Source organism: Eriocheir sinensis, chromosome 3, assembly GCF_024679095.1.
Source record: "Eriocheir sinensis breed Jianghai 21 chromosome 3, ASM2467909v1, whole genome shotgun sequence".
NCBI classification, from domain to species: domain Eukaryota; kingdom Metazoa; phylum Arthropoda; class Malacostraca; order Decapoda; family Varunidae; genus Eriocheir; species Eriocheir sinensis.
Window position 1 is genome coordinate 10,825,440 of NC_066511.1, and position 22,481 is coordinate 10,847,920.

The 22,481-nt window shown below is 42.2% G+C and overlaps 1 protein-coding gene across 1 annotated transcript in view; it reads right to left on the reverse strand.

The window, feature by feature from the left end:
• Positions 1-2,134: 2,134 nt before the first annotated feature.
• Positions 2,135-22,481, reverse strand: part of LOC127003257 (potassium channel subfamily K member 13-like) — a 39,833-nt gene continuing 19,486 nt past the window's right edge. The window contains exons 2-6 of the mRNA XM_050869681.1: positions 14,506-14,644; positions 13,539-13,746; positions 9,692-9,778; positions 7,107-7,298; positions 2,135-2,653 (exon numbers count right to left, since the gene is read on the reverse strand). Coding sequence (XP_050725638.1) covers positions 2,600-2,653; positions 7,107-7,298; positions 9,692-9,778; positions 13,539-13,746; positions 14,506-14,644 — 680 coding nt within the window. The 3' untranslated portion in view covers positions 2,135-2,599. The remainder of the gene's footprint in view (positions 2,654-7,106; positions 7,299-9,691; positions 9,779-13,538; positions 13,747-14,505; positions 14,645-22,481) is intronic.

Here is a 22,481-nt window from a genome sequence, read left to right on the forward strand (position 1 = left end):
TGCGAGCCATACAACAATTACCAATTTAAAATAAAGTTGTTTTTGAATCACATTTTATAACTCATCTGTAATAAACAGTAATGTTTTTTTCTTATTGTTGGACCTTCCACAAGTTTAATTTGCCTTCAGCCTCTCAATGCATAACAATATAGACTGAATTGGTCTGAATAACGTTGTCTCAAAGCGAGGTTTCATGACAACGGCTTCATATGATTCAAACCCTGCCGAAGAGCACTGCTTTTATCCAGAGGCCTCCCAACTCACTGACTTTTATCACGTTTTACCTGTTCTGACGTTCATGTTGGCCTTTTTCACTGCTGATAACGCATCCCCACAAACTAAACACTCTCATTTTCCTTTCACTTCATCATATAACTAATCGTTTGTCCACTTTTCTTACAAAGCTTGAAATTCTGGGGTATTTTGGGATATTTTTTGCCCCATCTCTCTGTCCCTCCATTTTATAATCTTCTAAATTATCTTGTCCTCTTCCTACTTCTCTCATTGCTTTCGCTTTCGTTTTCTTTCTCTCGCGTCTCAGGTATTTGGGGGCAGATGAGCAGGCAACTTATTGTGCCCGCACTTCTCCCTCTCTGCCTAATTCGTCTCATAATGTTAATAATGATAATATCACATTTTCTCTGCAGTCGCCATTTGTTGGACGTCACACCACGTGATAACTAATTAGTGTGTCTTTATTTACTTGCCTGCTCCACAACGCGACGCGTACATTCCAATTAATCTACCTGACTCTGACTGCCGCCAACTAGCTATAATCCTTGCAGTACAGACTATTTTTTTATAGTCATGAATCGGATGTCCGCATCCGCATCCTCGGAACATTCGCATAATTTTTCACATCCGCATCCGCATTTTTGATGAAGTAAATATCCGCATCCGCATCCGCATCCGCACAACACAAAGAGGATGTAGCGGATATATTTTCTACATTACAGAGTTACAGATTCAGAGTGTAGAGTGCAGACTACATAGTAAAAAGCTTGCGAAGTTGAAGAAAATGAATTAATGCATGTTTTGCTTAACTATGTAGCTGCTAAAATATTACACCTTGTATTCTTTTTTTTAAATTTACACAACCTAATGTGTCAAGAGTTTTGCGGAAGGGCAGGAGTATGGAGATAATTTTACATAGTGACTATGTAGTACGTAGTGTCATGTAATTTGTAAAAGTATGTATGTATGTACTGTGTAATAGTACTGTATTATGTAATATTATGTAAGTATAAATGGAAGCAGCAGAGAGAGAGAGAGAGAGAGAGAGAGAGAGAGAGAGAGAGAGAGAGAGAGAGAGAGAGAGAGAGAGAGAGGGGTTGTGTGTGTGGCTGAGAATGTGCGTGTGACTGTGTGTGTCGTGTGACGGTGTGTGTATGTACGTATTTGTGTTTGTAGAAAATATATACATGCATTATACATGTCTTTGTAATGCGTATGTAGACCCTACTCCATCTTAAAGTTTACAAGAAAGATTTCAGTGCCTCGTCATTAACTATATATTGTATAATTATATAAAAATAGGACTTTAAAAAATATGAACTGTCAGCGCTGAGCACTTCTTATCGTATGAGTGTTGTGTTGTGGCGTGTGCCCGGTGGTGTTGCGGGGTATGAGCAGGGTTACCGATGAGGCGGATTTTTCTCAGCGGAAGTGTAATTACCATGTGTACAGGAATTTGGTAATTCTCTATATAGTATATAATGAATTATCAAACATCTGCATCTGCATCCGCATCCGCAACCGTGAGGATGTCATAATTTGATATCCGCATCGGCATCCGGAATTTGGTAGAAACTGATCTCCACATCCGCTTCCGCATCCGCAAAATATGTACATATGACATCCGCATACACATCCGCATCTGCAGATCTCTAAAATCTGCCATCCGATACAACTACTCTAGTACAGACGGACGGGGAGCTGACGAGAAGCATAGGTGTATTTTCCTGCTTGTGGTTGCTGTGACAACCACTCATGGCCGCGCAGTGTTGGCTGACGAGCAGAAGAAAACCCAACCACAAAATAACAATTCGATTTATTTAATTTCATGAGTATGACATTCATGCACATGGGGTCATAGAGCATTGGAGGCAGTCTTTATGACTACAATGGTGAAAAAATGAAACATACAAGTGCAAAGTGATTTTTTATTTATTTATGTTAGACAGAGGGTATACATCAGTAAGTCCAGTATACTGTAGAGTTGAAACAAGACAAATGATCTCTCTAGTTAATTCGCTACCTTGTTCATAAAAAAAATCACTATAACATAGGGAACAAAGTATTTCTGAGCAAGATTTCTCTGGAGTACCACAACCTTCCTCTAATTACTTATCACTACAGATGAACAAACACGCCAATAACATTTACATTTGGCAAAAATAACCATGGGTATGAAAATATGTATAACTCTACTACATTTGCACCTTTGCTTTTCAGCAGAGGTGAAACAAATGCCACTCAAAGTAGTTTGTTAGGAGCGACCCTCAAACAGCTTAGAGGAGGCGATGGCCAGCGGCCCAACCTTGCCTGGGGTGAAGCGCTCGTCCGAGGGTGGCCTTTGGTGGCTGGCCGCGGCCTGTCCTCAACCTAGCTGTGCTGTCTCGTACAGTTGTTTCTGCATCACCGCCAGAGAAACCTGTCGAGTTGAGCACAGTCAGTACCAAAGCAAAGCAAAGTTCATCTATGATTGGTGGGCCATATGTAATATACCTATGTTGGTAGCTATGTGTGTGTGTGTGTGTGTGAGAGAGAGAGATGATAACCCGGCCATCATGTGATTTATTGATTGGTTCTAGGGAGATAATGTGTCAGGACTCTTGTGCTTGTATATGTTGACAAATTATTTGTCTACAAGATAACAATTCACGCAACCACCATCACCGTCATCATCAGCATCCTCGTTATATTTATCATTATCAGGTGAAAATCTCTCTCTCTCTCTCTCTCTCTCTCTCTCTCTCTCTCTCTCTCTCTCTCTCTCTCTCTCTCTCTCTCTCTCTCTCTCTCTCTCTCTCTCTCTCTCTCTCTCTCTCTCTCTCCACCACAATCAAAGTAGGGGGTGCCTTAGTAAAACCTTGCCAAAATGTCAAAAACTTGGGGCTACATTTCGACAGTAACATGTTGTTTGATATGCACGTGACAGAAATTAGTAAAAAAGTATTTGGCATGCTTATGTACATCAGTCATTTTCAAGACTTGCTCAGCAGAGAAGCCAGGCTAATAGTGGTTCAGACACTTGCGTTAAGTCACCTTAACTATGGGATAACTGTTTGGGGCACCACAAATATCACACAGCTGAATAGGGTTCAGAAGCTACAGAATTTTGCTGCAAAAGTGGTAACTGGAGGAGCCAAGTTTGACCATGTTAGCCCACTCTTAAAGGAACTACAATGGCCAAATATTAAGCAGAAGTGCATTTTTGAACAGTGCATCATAGTATTCAAAGCACTGAAGAAGCATTTTCCTAAATGGCTATTCTCCTTTCCAAAAGTAGGACAAATAGTTGACACAAACACAAGACAACAAAATCTCCTCTACGTACCAAAAACACACACTGACATCGGGTCCCGATCAATCACGGTCAGAGGGCCAAAACTATGGAATAACCTCCCCACAAAAGTAAATAATTGTCACAGTTTGCATACCTTAAAGGTCAATCTGAAGAAGCACCTCTCGCAAGATAGCTCAGGAAACTAATCATACTGAATACTCTTATTACATTTTATCATATAATGTTTTGCATGATGTCCTACATAATAGTCCACACTTTATTTTTAGCAGCAATTATATTCTAGTTATATTTTAGGGATTATCTGTAATTTTTATCGTACTCCATATACCGTGTTCAATAGTTTTAAGCCAGTAAAAAATAACCATTGCATAAATGGAAATAAAGTTTCTGATTCTGATTCTGATTCTCTCTCTCTCTCTCTCTCTCTCTCTCTCTCTCTCTCTCTCTCTCTCTCTCTCTCTCTCTCTCTCTCTCTCTCTCTCTCTCTCTCTCTCTCTCTTTGGTGGCAGGTGAAGATTATAAAACTAGCGGTGACAAGGTCTGGTGTGGAGGCTGCCGCAGACAAGACACTCTTGTGATGGCAGTGCAACAGAAGTGTGTTAGTGCATAAATTCAGCGAATTTTTTTTTTAAATACTGAAGTTGTGGTCTCATAAAAAAACAATACTGAACAGGCGTAATAAGAAATGCAATATTCATTGCCGTTGACAGAAGCAGGCCAGTGAGAAATCGTTTGTAAGACAAAATTATACATTACAGAATTTTACTATGATAACCTTCAAATAACGACGAGAGAAGACAGCCCCATGTTGGGGGAATCTGAGGAAATTACACAAAAAATATTACTACTAAAGTAACTACTACTGCTATTTACTCTTATTACTAACGCTACTACTACTACTACTACTACTGCTACTACTACTACTACTATTATTGCTACTGTTGCTGCTGGTGATGCTGCTTTGGTTTTTGTAACATCTCAGTGACACTTTTTTTTGTACAACTTGCCCTTTCTCGTACACGTGAGGCGGCACCCCAGAAAGAAGTAAGTTTGTTTGTCTCTTGCTCTGGGGAAATACAAAAACTCTCGTGGGGGGGGTTTCCAGTCAGGGAGCTCAGGCTGGAAATAAGGCCCCTGCTTGAACACTAAACACTGACAAGTTTAAAACTCCCTCTCCGCAGGAACCCATGATGCCTAAAGCTACATTTTCCTTTAAGCCATAATGATTAAGAAAGCCTATTACTATGACGGAAGGTGTAACTATAGCTCTCGGGGAGAGACAGAAAATGCATCAAATTAGTTCTAAGGAATACTTTGATCGCCACCATTTACTATATATTTTCAAATTCTATCTCAGCTCTGATAGTTCCCACTACTCCGGACACTTTTGTTTTGCTCATTTAACTATTTGGGAATTCGTAAACAATTGTGTATATAAACATACATGCACAAGCATGGCCCAGACGCTTCAAGATTACCTGAGAGAAAAAATATATTTATACTTTTATGGAGGGTTGTTTAAAATTTAAAATGATGAATTTGATTTTAAACATTATGAATAGGTAATTTAGTTCTATTGTTTTACTCGGTCTTCTCTTTCGCCTAATATATATATATATATATATATATATATATATATATATATATATATATATATATATATATATATATATATATATATATATATTGCCAGGACTAATTTTATATTCCTACATAAAAGGTCAACTGATGATCTAAACCCCCTAAATGGCATACAAAAATCTTACTGGCCAATAAGAATAAGGGATGAAATGCACACCGCTACAACTCTTCTGTCCTTCAAAACAGCACGGAGAGTCCGGTGGTTCAGAGATATGAATGGCTGCACATGGTAAGCTTCAAACTACATGTATCAAAGCTTAAGAGTCAATAAGGTTAGATACGTGTATCACATTTATGACTGCGTGTGATAAACTTGAGAATACTTATCAATTCCTGATGCTATAGAACAGCCCTATGGTTGAAATATTTGACTACGTGAGTACATGAGTACAGCTACATGAGTGTGGTTTATGAAGCCCAACAGAGTGCTGCAGTGAGTACGTGGATACATGCACGAGTGTGTACCTGTTCTTGTATTCGGGAGGTCCAGTACCTGTATCTGTACCAGAGGGCAAAGCAACATTATAAAAGTAGAAACTTTAATTAATTACATGACATTTTCCTATTTATGATGTGACGTCACAGGAATATATAAATACGAAAGACAAAAGAAAACAAATGAAAAAAAGACAAGAGTAAAAAAAGACAAAAGAAAGACAAAAAGAAAGAAATATGAAATATAAAGACTAAATAGAAACTTAAAGAAAATAATATTTCCATTAGTGTGCTCAAGTTATGTTCACGCAGCCTCTGTTGGTGAGGCAAGTTAAATATTCATAACAGTTATACATAGCTCTTCATGTAAGTCAATATCATCCTAAACAAGTTTGTGGCTATACGCAAGAAAACAATGTAATTAACCAATCAACTCCTGATGACGTGACTTAGATCTTGTTGGTCAAGGGGCTCAAACTAAATGGTTTCAAGCAAGTTCACGAACTTCTTTCAAGGTAAAAATATATAGTATATACAATATAGTGAAAATTTGCTGCAAAGGAAACCGGTACCATGTGAATGGTTTTGAAGTATGTTGTGGTAAGTTATTTTCACTCCCACTGAAGTATGGGAAGAATGGCCAAACATCGAGCAGAACTAATACATAAAATTTCTGGTCACAACGATAGTGTTCAGACCAGTAGAACTCGAAGACCTATAACTAGTTATAAATAGATACTATGCATAAACAATATAAATCTTTACTCGTCTTGTCTTATCCGAAAAAAAAAAACCTATTCCCAACCATCACATTTTTTCCCCTGCAGTTAGTATTTAACTTTTTACTTCAACACATAAACCATATCCCTTGTATGGAGTATGCATCTCACGTGTCGAGGGGCTCCACTCACACAGCTCTCCGGGACAGAGTGGAGTCTATAAGGCTTTTCGTCTCATCAGCTCTCCTCCTCTTACTGACAACCTTCTACCTCTTAAATTCCGCCGCCATGTTGCCTCTCTTTCTATCTTCTATCGATATTTTCATGCTGACTGCTCTTCTGAATTTGCTAACTGCATTCCTCCCCTCCTCCCGCGGCCCCGCTGCACACGACTTTCTACTCATGCTCATCACTATACTGTCCAAACCCCTTATGCAAGAGTTAACCAGCATCTCCACTCTTTCATCCCCTTCACTGGTAAACTCTGGAACAGCCTTCCTTCGTCTGTATTTCCTGCTGCCTATGACTTGACCTCTTTCAAGAAGAGTGTATCAAGACACCTCTCCACCCGAAATTGACCTCTCTTTTGACTGATCTTTACTTTTATCTTTTATGGGAGCGACGAGTAGCGGGCTTTTTTTGTACTCATTTTGTTGCCCTTGAGTCGTGTCCTTTGATGTAAAAAGAAAAAAAATATATCGATCCCTTTCCCTCGATTTCTAATTCTGTACCCGCCCCCTAAACATTACTCCCTCCCCATACTCTGGCCTGCAGTTCCTCACCTTGTTCGTGGAGATGTATTCCCTCATGGACACCATCTCGCCGGACAGCTTTCTCTCCGTCTCCGATCCGTACACGGAGTCAATGTCTCCATCCAACCGCTTGATGGAGAGTTTCTGTTGACGTGAGGGGGACACTGTGTTTCTGCGCCCTGCTGATGTGCACTGGCCGCCCGCGCAGCAAGTTGCAGTCCGCTGTGGTGGGAATATTATTTATATATATATATATATATATATATATATATATATATATATATATATATATATATATATATATATATTACATACAAGAACACGATTGGCATGTGGGATTCAATGAAAATTCAGTCAGAATCATTTGCTCAAAATTGAAAATACATTTAACACCTTTAGCTTGTCTTTTCCTTCTCCTCCACACTGTGACCCGTCACCCACACACAACACGGCTCGTCAACACACTGCATCATAAATCACATAATGATAGACGAGTAGCAAGTAATCTGTGCTCAAAGGATGATAAAAATATAACAACATATGATCGATGGAGCTCCTCTTCATCATTTTTTTTATTGTTATTATTATTAGATACCATTCTTCTTCTTTTTCTTCTTCTTCTTCTTCTTCTTCTTCTTCTTTTTCTTTTTCTTTTCTTTTCTTTTCTTTTTCTTTTCTTTTTTCTTTTTTTCTTTATCTTTTTCTTTTTCTTTTTCTTCTTCTTCTTCTTCTTCTTCTTCTTCTTCTTCTTCTTCTTCTTCTTCTTCTTCTTCTTCTTCTTCTTCTTCTTCTTCTTCTTCTTCTTCTTCTTCTTCTTCTTCTTCTTCTTCTTCTTCTTCTTCTTCTTCTTCTTCTTCTTCTTATTATTATTATTATTATTATTATTATTATTATTATTATTATTATTATTATTATTATTATTATTATTATTATTATTATTATTATTATTATTATTATTATTATTATTATTATTATTATTATTATTATTATTATTATTATTATTATTATTATTATTATTATTATTATTATTATTATTATTATTATTATTATTAACGATTCATCTATTTATTTACTTTTTATTCATTTATTTAATTTTCGTTCAGTTCGCCTCGGCTGCTTGACGAGCGCCGGGTGAGTGCCTGCCATGGAGCGTCTCCTTCAGCCACAGAACTTGCTAATATACTCATCTTCTCACACTGACATTTGCATCAACCTTTCATTTTAACAGCGGACATTTTATGCAGTATTGAAAAGACAAGTGAGTAATCGAGTTCTACAAAGTTGCTTTTATGCTTTCGTCATCAAAGAGTAAATCGTCTGCAAATAAAAAACGAGTGTAACAAGTAGTGTTTCAAAGGTTCCGCAAGAAAAAAAGATAAAAAAGTGGATGCTAGTTAAGGCTTTGAGTATCTGAAACTTCAGGTGATAAGATAATGAGGAGGGGGGAGGAAACTAGCATCAACAGGCCGCACACTTAAAGCGCGGATTTACATTTCTTTGCGGGTGGGTGGGGGGGGGGGAGGGGGTCAGACAACGGCTGGGGAGGCAGTGCGTGGCCCGTAGTAACGAAGATGGCGGACAAAGGCTCAAATCTCTCCTTCCTCTATCAATGCTGGAAGTACTAGAAGCACTTCCAGACCGTTTATGACGCTCACCACCAACGGCAATGATGTGGGTAGTAGTCTCATTGTAGAATGCTTATCTCAAGTAGTTAACTGAAAATAGTCGAACATGATGAAAACAAGTGGGACACTGTCACCTCAGCATAATCCCTCACCCTCAAGATTCAGCCTCTTTTGCATCCTCCTACTGCTTTGGATAACCGCAGGCTTGCCTGGGTGTTGCTGTCCGCCATCTTTATGTGGGCCGTCAACTGTGTTCATCCCATGGTTCCAACCCTGCCCTACCCTTGGGTCACGGGACAAGCGTTTAATAATGCCATAGTGCGGGGGAGGCAGCTACGGAACTCGACCAATATTTTCATATATGTGCTATTTTCAATCGTAGGAAATTTAAAAAAAATATATAAGCAACACTGAAAAGTCTCTTTTGAAATGTAAGGATGCGTGGCGATGAGTTACCTTAATGATAAAGTTGAGAAATTGTTTGATGATTATGGAGATAACGTTAAAGAGGGAGTAGATGCAGCAGCCCAACCCCAGGACAATGAAGTTGAAGAAGCGGTAGGTGTGCAGGGCTGGCCCGTAGAACACGTTGGGTTGCTGAAGCACAAGACACCGTCAAGAAGCAGCACAACACATCTCACTCTAATTGAGTGTGTTCACTGGTTATACTATTATAATTTACGGGTGGCAAGGAATATATTAAATGTTATTATTGATATGTTTATACTATGTTAGATGTCCCAGTAATATATTACTATTAAATATTAGTAGCTTAGTATGCCATTACGAGGGCCTTGCACTTATTACGTTATAAATCAGCGAGCAGAGTAAGAAATATGAATCACACCGGGAATGCAAAGCCATGACACTACCCTTGACTGTGCTGAAGTAGAGAACCACATAATACAAACGTAACTGTGTGCTAGTGTGAGTGTTGACGGATATTAGATTAGCTGGTGTGGATAGCTTGTCATATAGAAAGCAGCCTACCTGAGCGGAGACAAAGTCGCCAAACCCAATGGTAGAGAAGGACACAAAGCAGAAGTAGATGGCGTTCTCGTAAGTCCACTCCTCGACCTGCAAAGATGGAAGATGGGAGATAATGTTAGGCAACTCTTGACCACCGCTCATCATCTTCACTCCATCCCGTGACTTCTGGCATCTAGCCAAAAACATCTCCTCCAACATCACTTCTTCATCTTTCCCTCCACTCCTCAGTCCTGACGGCAACACTGCCGTCTCATCTATCTCTAAGGCTGAACTCTTCTCTCAAACTTTTCTAAAACTCCACTCTGGAATATTCTGGGCATATTCCTCCTTCTCATCCACCCTCTGACTATTTTATGCCTGTTATAAAAATTCTTCAAAATGATGTTTTCTGTGTCCTTTCTGGCCTCAATCCTCAGAAAGCTTATGGACCTGATGGAGTGCCTCCTATTGTCCTTAAAAACTGTGCCTCCGTGCTGTCACCCTGCCTGGTCAAATTCTTTCGTCTCTTCCTGTTAACATCTACCTTTCCTTCCTGCTGGAAGTATGCCTTCATACAGCCTATGTCTAAGAAGGGTGACCGTTCCAATCCCTCAAACTATCGTCCTAAAGCTTTACTTTCTTGTCTATCTAAAGCTTTTGAATCAATCCTTAACCGGAAGATTCAAAAGCACCTTTCTACTTCTGACCTTCTATCTGATCGCCAGTATGGGTTCCGCAAGGGGCGTTCTACTGGTGATCTCCCAGCCTTCTTAACTGACTCTTGGTCATCCTCTCTTAGCCGTTTCGGTGAAACCTTTGCTATTGCGCTGGACATATCAAAAGCTTTTGATAGGGTCTGGCAAAAATCTTTGCTTTCCAAACTACCCTCCTACGGTTTCTATCCTTCTCTCTGTACCTTTATCTCCAGTTTCCTTTCTGACCGTTCTATTTCTGCTGTGGTGGACGGTCACTGTTCTTCTCCTAAACCTATTAACAGTGGTGTCCCACATGGTTCTGTCCTATCTCCCACTCTCTTTCTGTTGTTCATTGATGATCTTCTTTCCAAAACGAACTGTCCTTTCCTTTCTTACGCCGATGACTCCACTCTGCATTACTCAACTTCTTTTAATAGAAGACCCACCCTACAGGAACTTAACGATTCAAGGCTGGAGGCAACAGAACGCTTAGCCTCAGACCTTACTATTATTTCCGATTGGGGCAAGAGGAACCTGGTGTTCTTCAACGCCTCAAAAACACAGTTTTTCCACCTATCCACTCGACACAATCTTCCAAACAACTATCCCCTATTCTTTGACAACACTCAGCTATCACCTTCAACACTAAACATCCTCGGTCTATCCTTAACTCAAAATTTCAACTGGAAACTTCATATCTCATCTCTTACTAAATCAGCTTCCTCGAGGCTGGGCGTTCTGTACCGTCTCCGCCAGTTCTTCTCCCCCGCACAGTTGCTATCCATTTACAGGGGCCTTGTCCGCCCTCGTATGGAGTATGCATCTCATGTGTGTGGGGGCTCCACTCACACAGCTCTCCTTGACAGAGTGGAGTCAAAGGCTCTTCGTCTCATCAGCTCTCCTCCTCATACTGATAGTCTTCTACCTCTTAAATTCCGCCGCCATGTTGCCTCTCTTTCTATCTTCTATCGATATTTTCATGCTGACTGCTCTTCTGAACTTGCTAATTGCATGCCTTCCACCCTCCCGCGGCCCCGCTGCAAACGACTTTCTACTCATGCTCATCCCTATACTGTCCAAACCCCTTATGCAAGAGCCAACCAGCATCTTCACTCTTTCATCCCTCACGCTGGTAAACTCTGGAACAATCTTCCTTCATCTGTATTTCCTCTTGCCTACGACTTGAACTCTTTCAAGAGGAGGGTATCAGGACACCTCTCCTCCCGAAATTGACCTCTCTTTTGGACACTCCTTTGACCTCTATTCAGGAGCAGTAAGTAGCGGACCTTTTTTTTATATTTTTCTTTACGCCCTTGAACTGTCTCCTCAGCTGTAAAAAAAAAAAAAAAAAAAAAAAATCAACCACTACACATCATCCTCACCATATCAAACTCGACCACAGCACATTATCTTTACTCAGTCAAACTCGACCACAACACATCATCTTCCACTTCATCAAACTCGACCACCACACATCATCTTCCACTTCATCAAACTCGACCACCACACATCATCTTCCACTTCATCAAAGTCGACCACCACACATCATCTTCCACTTCATCAAACTCGACCACCACACATCATCTTCCACTTCATCAAACTCGACCACCACAAACCACCTTCCACTTCATCGAACTCGACCACCACAAACCACCTTCCACTTCATCAAACTCGACCACCACACATCATCTTCCACTTCATTAAACTCGACCACCACAAACCACCTTCTACTTCATCAAACTCGACCACCACACATCATCTTCCACTTCATCAAACTCGACCACCACAAACCACCTTCCACTTCATCAAACTCGACCACCACACATCATCTTCACTCACTCTCGACCACCACATCATTTTCACCATATCAAACTCGCGTTCCATATTCTCTTCGAGGGCATAGACAAAAAAATAGGAAAATAAGAAGAACAATGATATCGCAAAATGATTCTGTCTCGGTCGGTGAAAGGAAGAGAACGGATGAGAAGAGAGAGAAAAAAAAAAAAGGCAGAAAGGGAATATGCAAGGGATAATCGAGGTGAAAGATAAAAATAAAGGAAAGGAAAAGGAGAATAAAAAGGACGAGAAAGAGGAGGGAAGGAAGGTGTGAATGTTGGGCAGTACTAACCGAGGCAAAAATACGTGCTTCATAATCTTAAAAGGTATACTGTGGCAAATCAGTTACTCTGCAACTCGCCAACAACCCAACGGCGTTCCAGTGAGATGTACAGCCATTCTTTAGAGTGTTATTGTCTAGTGGTTTGATAAAACTTTGGTATTTCTTTCGTCGGTTCTTTTAAATCAGCTTTGAATATGCTGAGCTACATATTTCTTTACGATATAGATTTAAAGATTTCAAATATTTGTGAGATATAGGCCCATATTCTAAACGAGAGAGAGAGAGAGAGAGAGAGAGAGAGAGAGAGAGAGAGAGAGAGAGAGAGAGAGAGAGAGAGAGAGAGAGAGAGAGAGAGAGAGAGAGAGAGAGAGAGAGAGAGAGAGAGAGAGAGAGAGAGAGAGAGGTTGGGGGATGGGGGAAGGGATAGTAAAGGTGCGTGAGGATAAGGGGGCCGTCAGGGAGTCATTAGCAGGGCACATTTGACAAGGCTTTCATAGGGATTTTGAACATTTTCTTGGGAAGTCTGGGAAGGTGGTAGTTTGACCTTTCCTCTGTAACCTGGACCTAAGAAAGCACTCATGAGAACGCAACTGATTTCCTTTTTGGCCTTTGTAAATAGTTAATGTGAGAGGCGAAGGGGTGTAGGTGAGTATTCGGTGGCTGAGTGGTAGCGTGCTGGGCCCACATTCACCGCGTGATGGACGACGCGAATTCGAATCCCCACGCTACCACCTCCGATTTTTCAGTCACCGCCGAGTGGCTTAAAACTACCCACATGCTGTCATGAAGACCATCCTTCAACCCGGACTCTAGGGGAAACCGTCCAAGTTAATCAAGAACGAGTTCCGGGGGGCAGCATGAGCCAAGAGAAGATGGCGCCACTATAAACACTTGCCTGCGCCATGACGGGCTGGGGACGACTACTCTCCAGGCCCCTCAGGCAAGCCTACCGGCGCTATAGGCGTAGACGTAAAAAAAAAATATCAACCATGATATTCTCTCTCTCTGTCTTTCTCTCACTCACTCACTCACACACACACACACACACACACACCTCCATGAACATGATGGCCCCCAGGAAGGCGACGATGATGGAGGCGATGGAGAGGTAGAACATCACCCAGTACACGGAGGGCTTCCAGGCGCTGAGGCTCCCGTCCTCCATGGAGTCCTGCGAGGTTCTCCTTTGGCCGTTCTCCACCACACCCTGGGCCCTTTGTATGGCCGCCATTCGCTTCCGCTGATTCCTCTCGTGGCGTCTCCTGTTGGGGGCACAAAAGAAAACACCAACATTTATCAATACGCACAGTTTTCACACTCATGGCTCGGTCAGAAAAAAAATGGTATTGATTTGGAAAATTAAGTTTGTGTATGGAAATGAACCTTTGCCAAATGAAGGATTTTTTTAAATATATATTTTTGACAATAGTTAGTTTTTGTGCCCCCGCTCATTTTCCAGAATATTCCTAAGTACGAACTAGCAAACATACTCTATATGGACATACTTCTAGCGCACGTTTATACTTAGACTGTGCTTATGAATGAAAAAGAAAAAAAATCAAAAGTAATAGTACACCTGAATGAACACTAACGCGATTAGTTTCAACGAACAAAGCTTTTTTTTTTTTTTTACGGAAGCGAGGCTCGTCTACCTACATGTATGAATGTGTGGGTGTAGGTGTCTGTATTTTTCTCTCTTTCTTTCCTTCCTTCTTTCTTTTTTCCTCTCTCTCTCTCTCTCTCTCTCTCTCTCTCTCTCTCTCTCTCTCTCTCTCTCTCTCTCTCTCTCTCTCTCTCTCTCTCTCTCTCTCTCTCTCTCTCTCTCTCTCTCTCTCTCTCTCTCTCTCTCTCTCTCTCTCTCTCTCTCTCTCTCTCTCTCTCTCTCTCTCTCTCTCTCTCTCTCCTCTCTCCTCTCTCTCTCTCTCTCTCTCTCTCTCTCTCTCTCTCTCTCTCTCTCTCTCTCTCTCTCTCTACAAAACATAAAACGAGGTCAGGAGAGGCCGAGGATGCACGTCACTGACCTCATGATGAAGGCGAGCAGGGTGATGATGCGCTCCAGGAACAGGTTGAAGAAGAGGATCCCGGAGGAGCAGCCGACGAGGCCATAAAAAATGCAAAAGATCTTCCCCTTCTGAGTCTTGGGGGCCGCCGCACCGTAGCCTGGAGGAAGGAAAGGAGGTTACACTTCAACCCATATACACACGCAAAGGAGAGATGCAGTACATGTTAGGAAGAGGATGATGAGGATGGAGTTGCCAGGGAATAGAAGAGGGAAGCCAAGGAAGAGATGCAGCATATGTTAGGGAGAGTATGATGAGGATGAAGCTGCCAGGGAAGAGAAGAAGAGAAAGGTCAAAGAAATGCAGCATATGTTAAGAAGAGGATGCTGAGAATGAAGCTGCCAGGGAAGAGAAGAAGAGGAAGGCCAAGGATGAAATGAAGCATATGTTACGAAGAGGATGCTGAGAATGGAGTTGCCAGGGAATAGAAGAGGGAGGCCAAGGAAGAGATGCAGCATATGTTAGGAAGAAGATGATGAGGATGGAGTTGCTAAGGAGGAAAAGGAGGGAAGGGTCAAATAAATGCAGCATATGTTAGGAAGAGGATGCTGAGAATGGAGTTGCCAGGGAATAGAAGAGGGAGGCCAAGGAAGAGATGTAGAATATGTTGGGAAGAGAATGTTGAGGATGGAGCTGCCAGGGAGGAGAAGAAGAGAAAGGTCAAAGAAATGCAGCATATGTTAGGAAGAGGATGCTGAGGATGTAGTTGCCAGGGAGGAGAAGAGAAAGGTCAAAGAAATGCAGCATATGTTAAGAAGAGGATGCTGAAAATGGAGTTGCCAGGGAGGAAAAGGAGAGGAAAGTTAAGGATGAGATGCAGCATATGTTAGGAAGAGGATGCTGAGGATGTATCTGCCAAGGAGGAGAAGAGAAAGGTCAAAGAAATGCAGCATATGTTAAGAAGAGGATGCTGAAAATGGAGTTGCCAGGGAGGAAAAGGAGAGGAAAGTTAAGGATGAGATGCAGCATATGTTAGGAAGAGGATGCTGAGGATGTATCTGCCAGGGAGGAGAAGAGAAAGGTCAAAGAAATGCAGCATATGTTAGGAAGAGGATGCTGAAAATGGAGTTGCCAGGGAGGAAAAGGAGAGGAAAGTTAAGGATGAGATGCAGCATATGTTAGGAAGAGGATGCTGAAGATGGAGTTGCCAGGGAGGAGAAGAGAAAGGTCAAAGAAATGCAGCATATGTTAGGAAGAGGATGCTGAGGATGGAGGTGCCAGGGAGGAAAAGGAGAGGAAAGTTAAGGATGAGATGCAGCATATGTTAGGAAGAGGATGCTGAGGATGGAGGTGCCAGGGAGGAAAAGAGGAGGAAGGCCAAGGAGGAGGTTTGCAGAATATGATGGGAGGAGAATGCTGAGGATGGAGCTGCCAGGATGGAGAAGAAGACAAAGACCAAGGATGAGGACGCCATAGAGGAGGATATAATTATAGGAAGTTGAAGTGACAAACGGAGAGGCAGAGGACAGAGACGGGTGGAGAGAGACGATGCGCTTTGGTGACTCCTAACATAAACAAGACATAAGAAGACAAATGTGGAGGAAATGGTGACGAAAGAAGAAAATATGAGCTGTGAGTATGGAGTGATGACTGTTCAAAGAGAGGCAGAAGATGGAGAGAGGTGGAGAGAGATGATCCGTTGTGGTGACCCCTAGCATGGACAAAACAAAAGAAGACAAACGTGGAGGGATTATTAAAAAATAGAGGCTGTGAATAAGTAGTAGTGGCTGTTCATATTATCCATCACTTCTTTAATACCGACGATGTTTTACGACTTAAGTTCCAGAGACAATAAAGGACAATGGAAAAAGGGGCCGTTGTCGAAGGAGATGCTTGGATACGATTGGATGTTAGTCTGTTACCCCCTCAAGATTTGTTTACATTGCCGGCCTGTCATGCCATCATCTACCTGTTCCTTAATTGAAACCGGAGACGTTTACCAAGAGAGGTGATGGTAATAAGTGTTGTCAAGAGAGGGGGTTGGGTACTCTAGTCTTAAACTTTGGCAGGCATTATAAGACACTTTCCCTTCTCACATCAGCTATTTCTGAAGGTCAAAGAGGGGGTCAGTCGGGTTCTAATGGGTGTTTCTTGAGGTTCACGGTACAGAAGAAGGGTCACACTATCACCAGGGTCATATAACTTCCCCTGGAAATGCCCACAACTCCTACGAAAGCCTTGTCAGATAGGTGTTCTTGGGCGGCGAAATGTCTGATAATATGGCCCTTAGTGTTTCCCCGGTCAAGCTGTTTACGTTCCCCACTGCTTCTTTCAAATACAGCTGTTCCTTAATTAAAACAGAAGGTGGGAAAAGGGATATGTGTGTAACGGCCATCGTCACCCAACTCACGCAGCTGAACTAAGCGATATTTAAGTGCGAACATCACCTTCATCGTTATCATCATCGTTATCGTCATCACTGTGAGACATATTAAGTGTTGAGGAGGAGAGAGGATGGACGAGGAGGACAGAAGAAGATAAAGAAGAGGAGAGAGAGAGAGAGAGAGAGAGAGAGAGAGAGAGAGAGAGAGAGAGAGAGAGAGAGAGAGAGAGAGAGAGAGAGAGAGAGAGAGAGAGAGAGAGAGAGAGAGGCCTTGGGGACACTGATACTGTTCTACTGATGTCCTCGCCGCGAACTCTGATTTCTAGCGACTTGTTTTTGATGCTGATGGTGGTTGTAGTGGTGGTGGTGGCAGTGGTGGTGATGGTAGTAGACGCGGTGGTGATGGTGCTGGAGACGGTGGTGGTGATGGGGGTGATGGTAAGGAGGAGGAGGGAAAGGAAGAGGGGATGGGATTAAGGGGAAACAGAGGACGATGATGTAGAGGTAGAGAGGAGAGAGGGAGAGGAAAGGAAGAGGGAGGAATGAGGTGAAGAGTGGAAGAGGAAGCAAAGGTAGTGGAGGGGGGGAGTGAGGTAAGGATGAAGGAAGGGGAAGAGGGGAAGAGAAGGCAATGGAAGAGAGTTGAGATGGTTGAGAGGAAAGGAAGAGGGAAGGGAATGAGGGGAAGAGGGGAAGACGAGGTAAGGAGGAGGTGAGAGGGGAGAGAGGAAAGGAAGAGAAGTTATGATGGGAAGAGAGGAAGAAGAAATAAAAGAAGAGATAGGTGAGGGAGGGAAAGAAGGGAGGAAAGAGGAGAGGGGAAAGGAAAAGGAGAGAGGGGAGAGAGGGAAAGGAAGGGAGAAAGAAGAAAGGGGAAAGGAAAATGGGAGATAAATATGTGAGGGAAAAGTACACAAACGGAAGGGGAAACAGAGGAAGAGGAAGAGGAGAAAGTGGAGGACGATGATTATTCAAAGTTACACAAAAATTAACTATAAGAGTAACCGTTCGAGCATTCTCCTACGTCCTTCTCAAGCTTTTTTGGGTCCCTCTCGTCTTCCTTTCTATCCCATTAATGGTGCGGCTTAGGATGCTAGTAATTCGAGCTTGTGTGAAAGTCTTGCTGTCTGTTTACGTTGTTGAGATCTTGCTAGGAGGAGGAGGAGGAGGAGGAGGAAGATTAGAAGGAGGAGGGAATAAGAAGGAGGAAGAGGATCACAGAAACGTCTCATCTGACTCAAGACTTCATGAGGAAATGCCGAGTCCTTGCCAAGCGATTTTCCACAGAGGGCGGCATGCATAACTTGGTTCTCTGGCGGGCTCTTGCTTGCTTGCTTTATTCCCCCTCCCGCCGCTTTCTTCCTCAGTGCCCTTATTTTTTTTTTTTAACGTGAATCTTGTCTCCTCAGTCCCTCCTTCTTAAGTATCTGCTGTGCCTGTGTCAAGCCGAACCCTATGCCTTTTCCCACCGCCACCATGATAAGTAGATGAACAGCACTCAAGTGGAAGCCGGAACGTGAGGAGAAATGACAAAATAAAGAATAGGGTATATATCTGCTTTTCTTTTCCAACCGAATACACGCACTCTCACGGAAGCAGCCCAAGGTGTCCATCGTCCATCCTGACAGTTACTTCATGTTTTTTTTTCTTTGTGCTTTGACCTGCAAGAACCATTTTGCATCACCTGCTCTGTACCTTATGTAACCTAGGTAGTTGTAATGTATTAATTATGTCTGATGGTCAAAGTGTTTTCTGTAATCAAAAGAAAAAAAGTATCTTTGCAATAGTTAACTACAAGGAAATAAATTTTGAAAAAAAATCTTCTTAAAAGTCAGCTGCACGCCGCTGAAAATTTACTAATATATCGAAAAATGTTTTTAAATCAGTTTACTATAAAGAAGGAAAGTGTAGGTTAGAGAAAGAAAAGTGCTCGTGAGTAAGTAACAACTTGCTACATGACTCTCAAAGGTACACCACAAGAATGTCAATCAAGCTAATTTTCAAAGTAATTTCCATCGTAGAGAGTCAAGCGGTGCGGCTGATCACTCGATACGCAAACCTCCCTTTACTCACTAATTCCCCTGTTCTCTCTTCTCCCCTTCCTTGGGACGGGAGGACGCACGGTCGGACCGGCGGACAAAGGCTTCACAAGAGACCATCAGTTCAGCGACACTATTACAGTCCATCGTAGGGGATCACGTCTCAATTTAGGGCGAAACAAATACAAAACAACGCAAAGGTTCAGAATGACAATAAACGTTTATTCAGCTCCTGACACCTTTTGTCGGAGTAAGGAGAAAACAAGGAAAGGAGGAGATTGATCCAGAGCTTACCAGACGGAGAAGGTGAGGAAGTGAAACTAATGTCGAAGTTTACATAACTGAAGTAAGGAGCATAAATTTGAGCTTGATAAAGAAATCAGTAGAGGACAAGTGAACTCATAATAAGCACAATAAAGCAGCAAGAATGAAAATTGCGATAAAAGATAACAAAGATAGCACCGCGGCGGGGAACTGTAAGTGGCTGAAGGCAGGCAATTATGTAAACGAGACGAATGGGGGAAGCGAACAAGTTTTGACTCTACTCTGTTTAGGAAGGTTATGTAAGTAAAGTCCTCAATGCTGACATGTCGTTGCACCCCACACAGGAACGGACACAGACATGGCGGAGGAGTCAGAGAAAAAAGAGGGTGATTTAAAATGGAGCGCCTCCGTTTCCCTTTTATACCACCTCATTCCAGACCCTTTCTAGGCAGCGGCCTTGATAAGAATTCCCTTACATTAACTTTTCATTATTCCTGCTTGACCATACGACTGACGCTAGGATGGGTAACGTACAAACTCATCCACAAACTCGCTTGCAAAAAACAAAAACAATCGTGGCTTTTTACATGGTATTCACGGCGGGCTTTTTTATTATTGTTTCCTTTTTTTGTGCCCTTGAGCTGTCTCCTTTGTTGTAAAAAAAAAAGTTTCTTAACACAATGAACGTTAGATTTTAACTAATTTATAAACTACCAATGTGCATGATTATTTGCATTATTATATTTCTTTTGGTTAGCACGGATAACTACGAAACGCCGGCCTGGGTTTGAATTCCGGCCCGGGGTGATGGCGCGCAGCCCATCCAGCCCTTCATCCTCTCACATGGCGTGGTCGATAAATGGGTACGTAGGGAAACCAAAGGAAGGTAACTGTGGTCAACGGGATGTCACACTGGCCTTGCGTCCCGGGGTAATGGGTTCTTACCTGTCACAGGCTCAAGGGCCAGTGGGGCTTTAGCGCCGGTCCCAAAATTTAGCTTCACCTTTACTCTGGGTACGGATTTATACTTAGCAGGTTTTCTTTAGAGTACCTCGAAGACGTAACAGGAATTGATTAAGGAAAACGGAATTTAGGAAAGAAAAAATATGCACATGTTTATCAAAGAGTAACAAGGCAGGAGGTGGCGAGGCGAGGCGCATCCAGTGTCTCCTCTATTAAGTCCGAATTAATCAATGTTTCTCGGCCTTCCCGCCCCACCGTGCAACACCTTTGGTTCACATTATTTTCCGGCAGGCGGGAAGCGAGGCGTGAGAGTGCGGCGTAAACTTTGTAGGGAGAGGGTGATGGGACTTAAGAGCGTAAGCAGCTTAGTCCCCCATCAGAGAGAGGCACGCAGAAATAAGGGCACGGAGAAAAGAACCCCCTAAAAATAATTATGACTCTAGCTGCTTTTGAGTCAACAGCTCCACATGATGTGTGTCGCGAAATTTAAAAACGCACCCTGCCGACACAAGGTCATTCTCACCACAATTAAGTGATCGCATCCTAAATTAAAAAAAAAAAAAAAAAGATCCCTAAGAAATAACGTGTCTACAGTTCTGAACTCCACATCTCTCTTGAAAATTAGGGTGACACCCTATCAACACTCGGGTTATTTCCATATAAATCACATAAGAGTATCGGCCAGGTTGCCTCTAGAGTATATCAGCAGAATCAAGTTGCATCTTTTCGTTCGGATTTCCCATTAGTCTTTTGAAACTCACTGAACAGACTGACTTAGAGACGGTCAGGACAGCCGTGTGGCTTTCAGTCCTCAGACGTAAGAGGATCACCTGAGCTTAGGGAATAAGGCCATAGAGACCAGGCAAGGAGGGGAGGCCAAGGCAAGTAGGTGAGAGCGAGAACCTGCAGCAGTGTATGTCTGTACTTTTTCCTTAGGTAATCAGTGTCGCTCACAACATTTTACAGCTGATCATTAAGCTCAGAACGAATCAATACTTGCCTAAGTATATTAACTTCAGTTAACCCTATACACTTTGCGTTTCTATCAGTAACATTAAATTTGAAAAACGGAGTGTTACAAAATCAAGGCAGGGCAGTCGAATGTTCGTTGAGTGGCCTTTTTTTTTACCAACAACTAGAGAGACAGAAAAAAACGCCTAGGAAGCTTTAGAGTGGACGAGTCAAGGAGAAGGAGGGCAGAAGTATGGGACTCATCCTTCAGAGTTTTCCCTCCCTTTTAACCTCTCGTCTCCTCTCCACAGCCTTCCTTTTTCTCTTCGTAAACCTTCACTCTCCTCTCTTTTGCTCTGCCCACACTCCCCTCACCTCTCGCCTCACCTCACCTGCTCTCCTCTTAGGTGCCGCTGTTTATTACACACACACACACACACACACACACACACACACACACACACACACTCAACACAGTGCATTCAAAAGAGATGATGTTCAATTCACTTCACTTGCGCCGACTCCTTTACTCTACAAAAATAGAAAATATGACAAATAACAAAAGATTTCGCCAGCCAAAGGTCTTTCGCCGCACACGAATAACACAAATCAACAATGCACAAGAGAAATGCGTATACAACAGCAGCGAGAAAGTAGGTATGAAGAACGCACGCTATCAGGTGAGGAATTGAATAAGCCAGCAGGTAAAAAAAAAAGATACATTGGCCTTTCGCATGGCATCGAATCCAATACATCGTGCTTGAACCAGACACAACCCGTGATAGCCGATAAAGAGCGAGAGAGAGAGAGAGAGAGAGAGAGAGAGAGAGAGAGAGAGAGAGAGAGAGAGAGAGAGAGAGAGAGAGAGAGAGAGAGAGAAAATAAAGAAAATTAAAGAGAATTAAAGAAATAATTAAAGAAATAATTAAAGAAATACTTAGAGAAAGACTTAAATGAATAAACAAATAAATAAATAAAAAATAATGAAAAAAGAAAGACAAAAAGAAAGAAAGAAAAAGAAAATGAGGGAAAGAAAAAAAGAGAGAAAGATAAAGAGAAAGAAAAAGAGAAAAAGAGAAAAATAAATAAGAGAGAGAGAGAGAGAGAGAGAGAGAGAGAGAGAGAGAGAGAGAGAGAGAGAGAGAGAGAGAGAGAGAGAGAGAGAGAGAGAGAGAGAGAGAGAGAGAGAGAGAGAGAGAAAACCCTCCCTTGACATTCACAGCCTGGAGTGTTTGCCGTACATAGGCCACGTGGAACCCTAAATGAGATAAACAATGAAATATGCAAGATAGATCAACCAAGAACTTAAGAAACGGACGGGGAAACACGAAGGCTGGAGAGAGGGACCGAGGGGGAAGTTGGTGGCCTACGAATGTAAACACCGCAGGCAAAAAGTT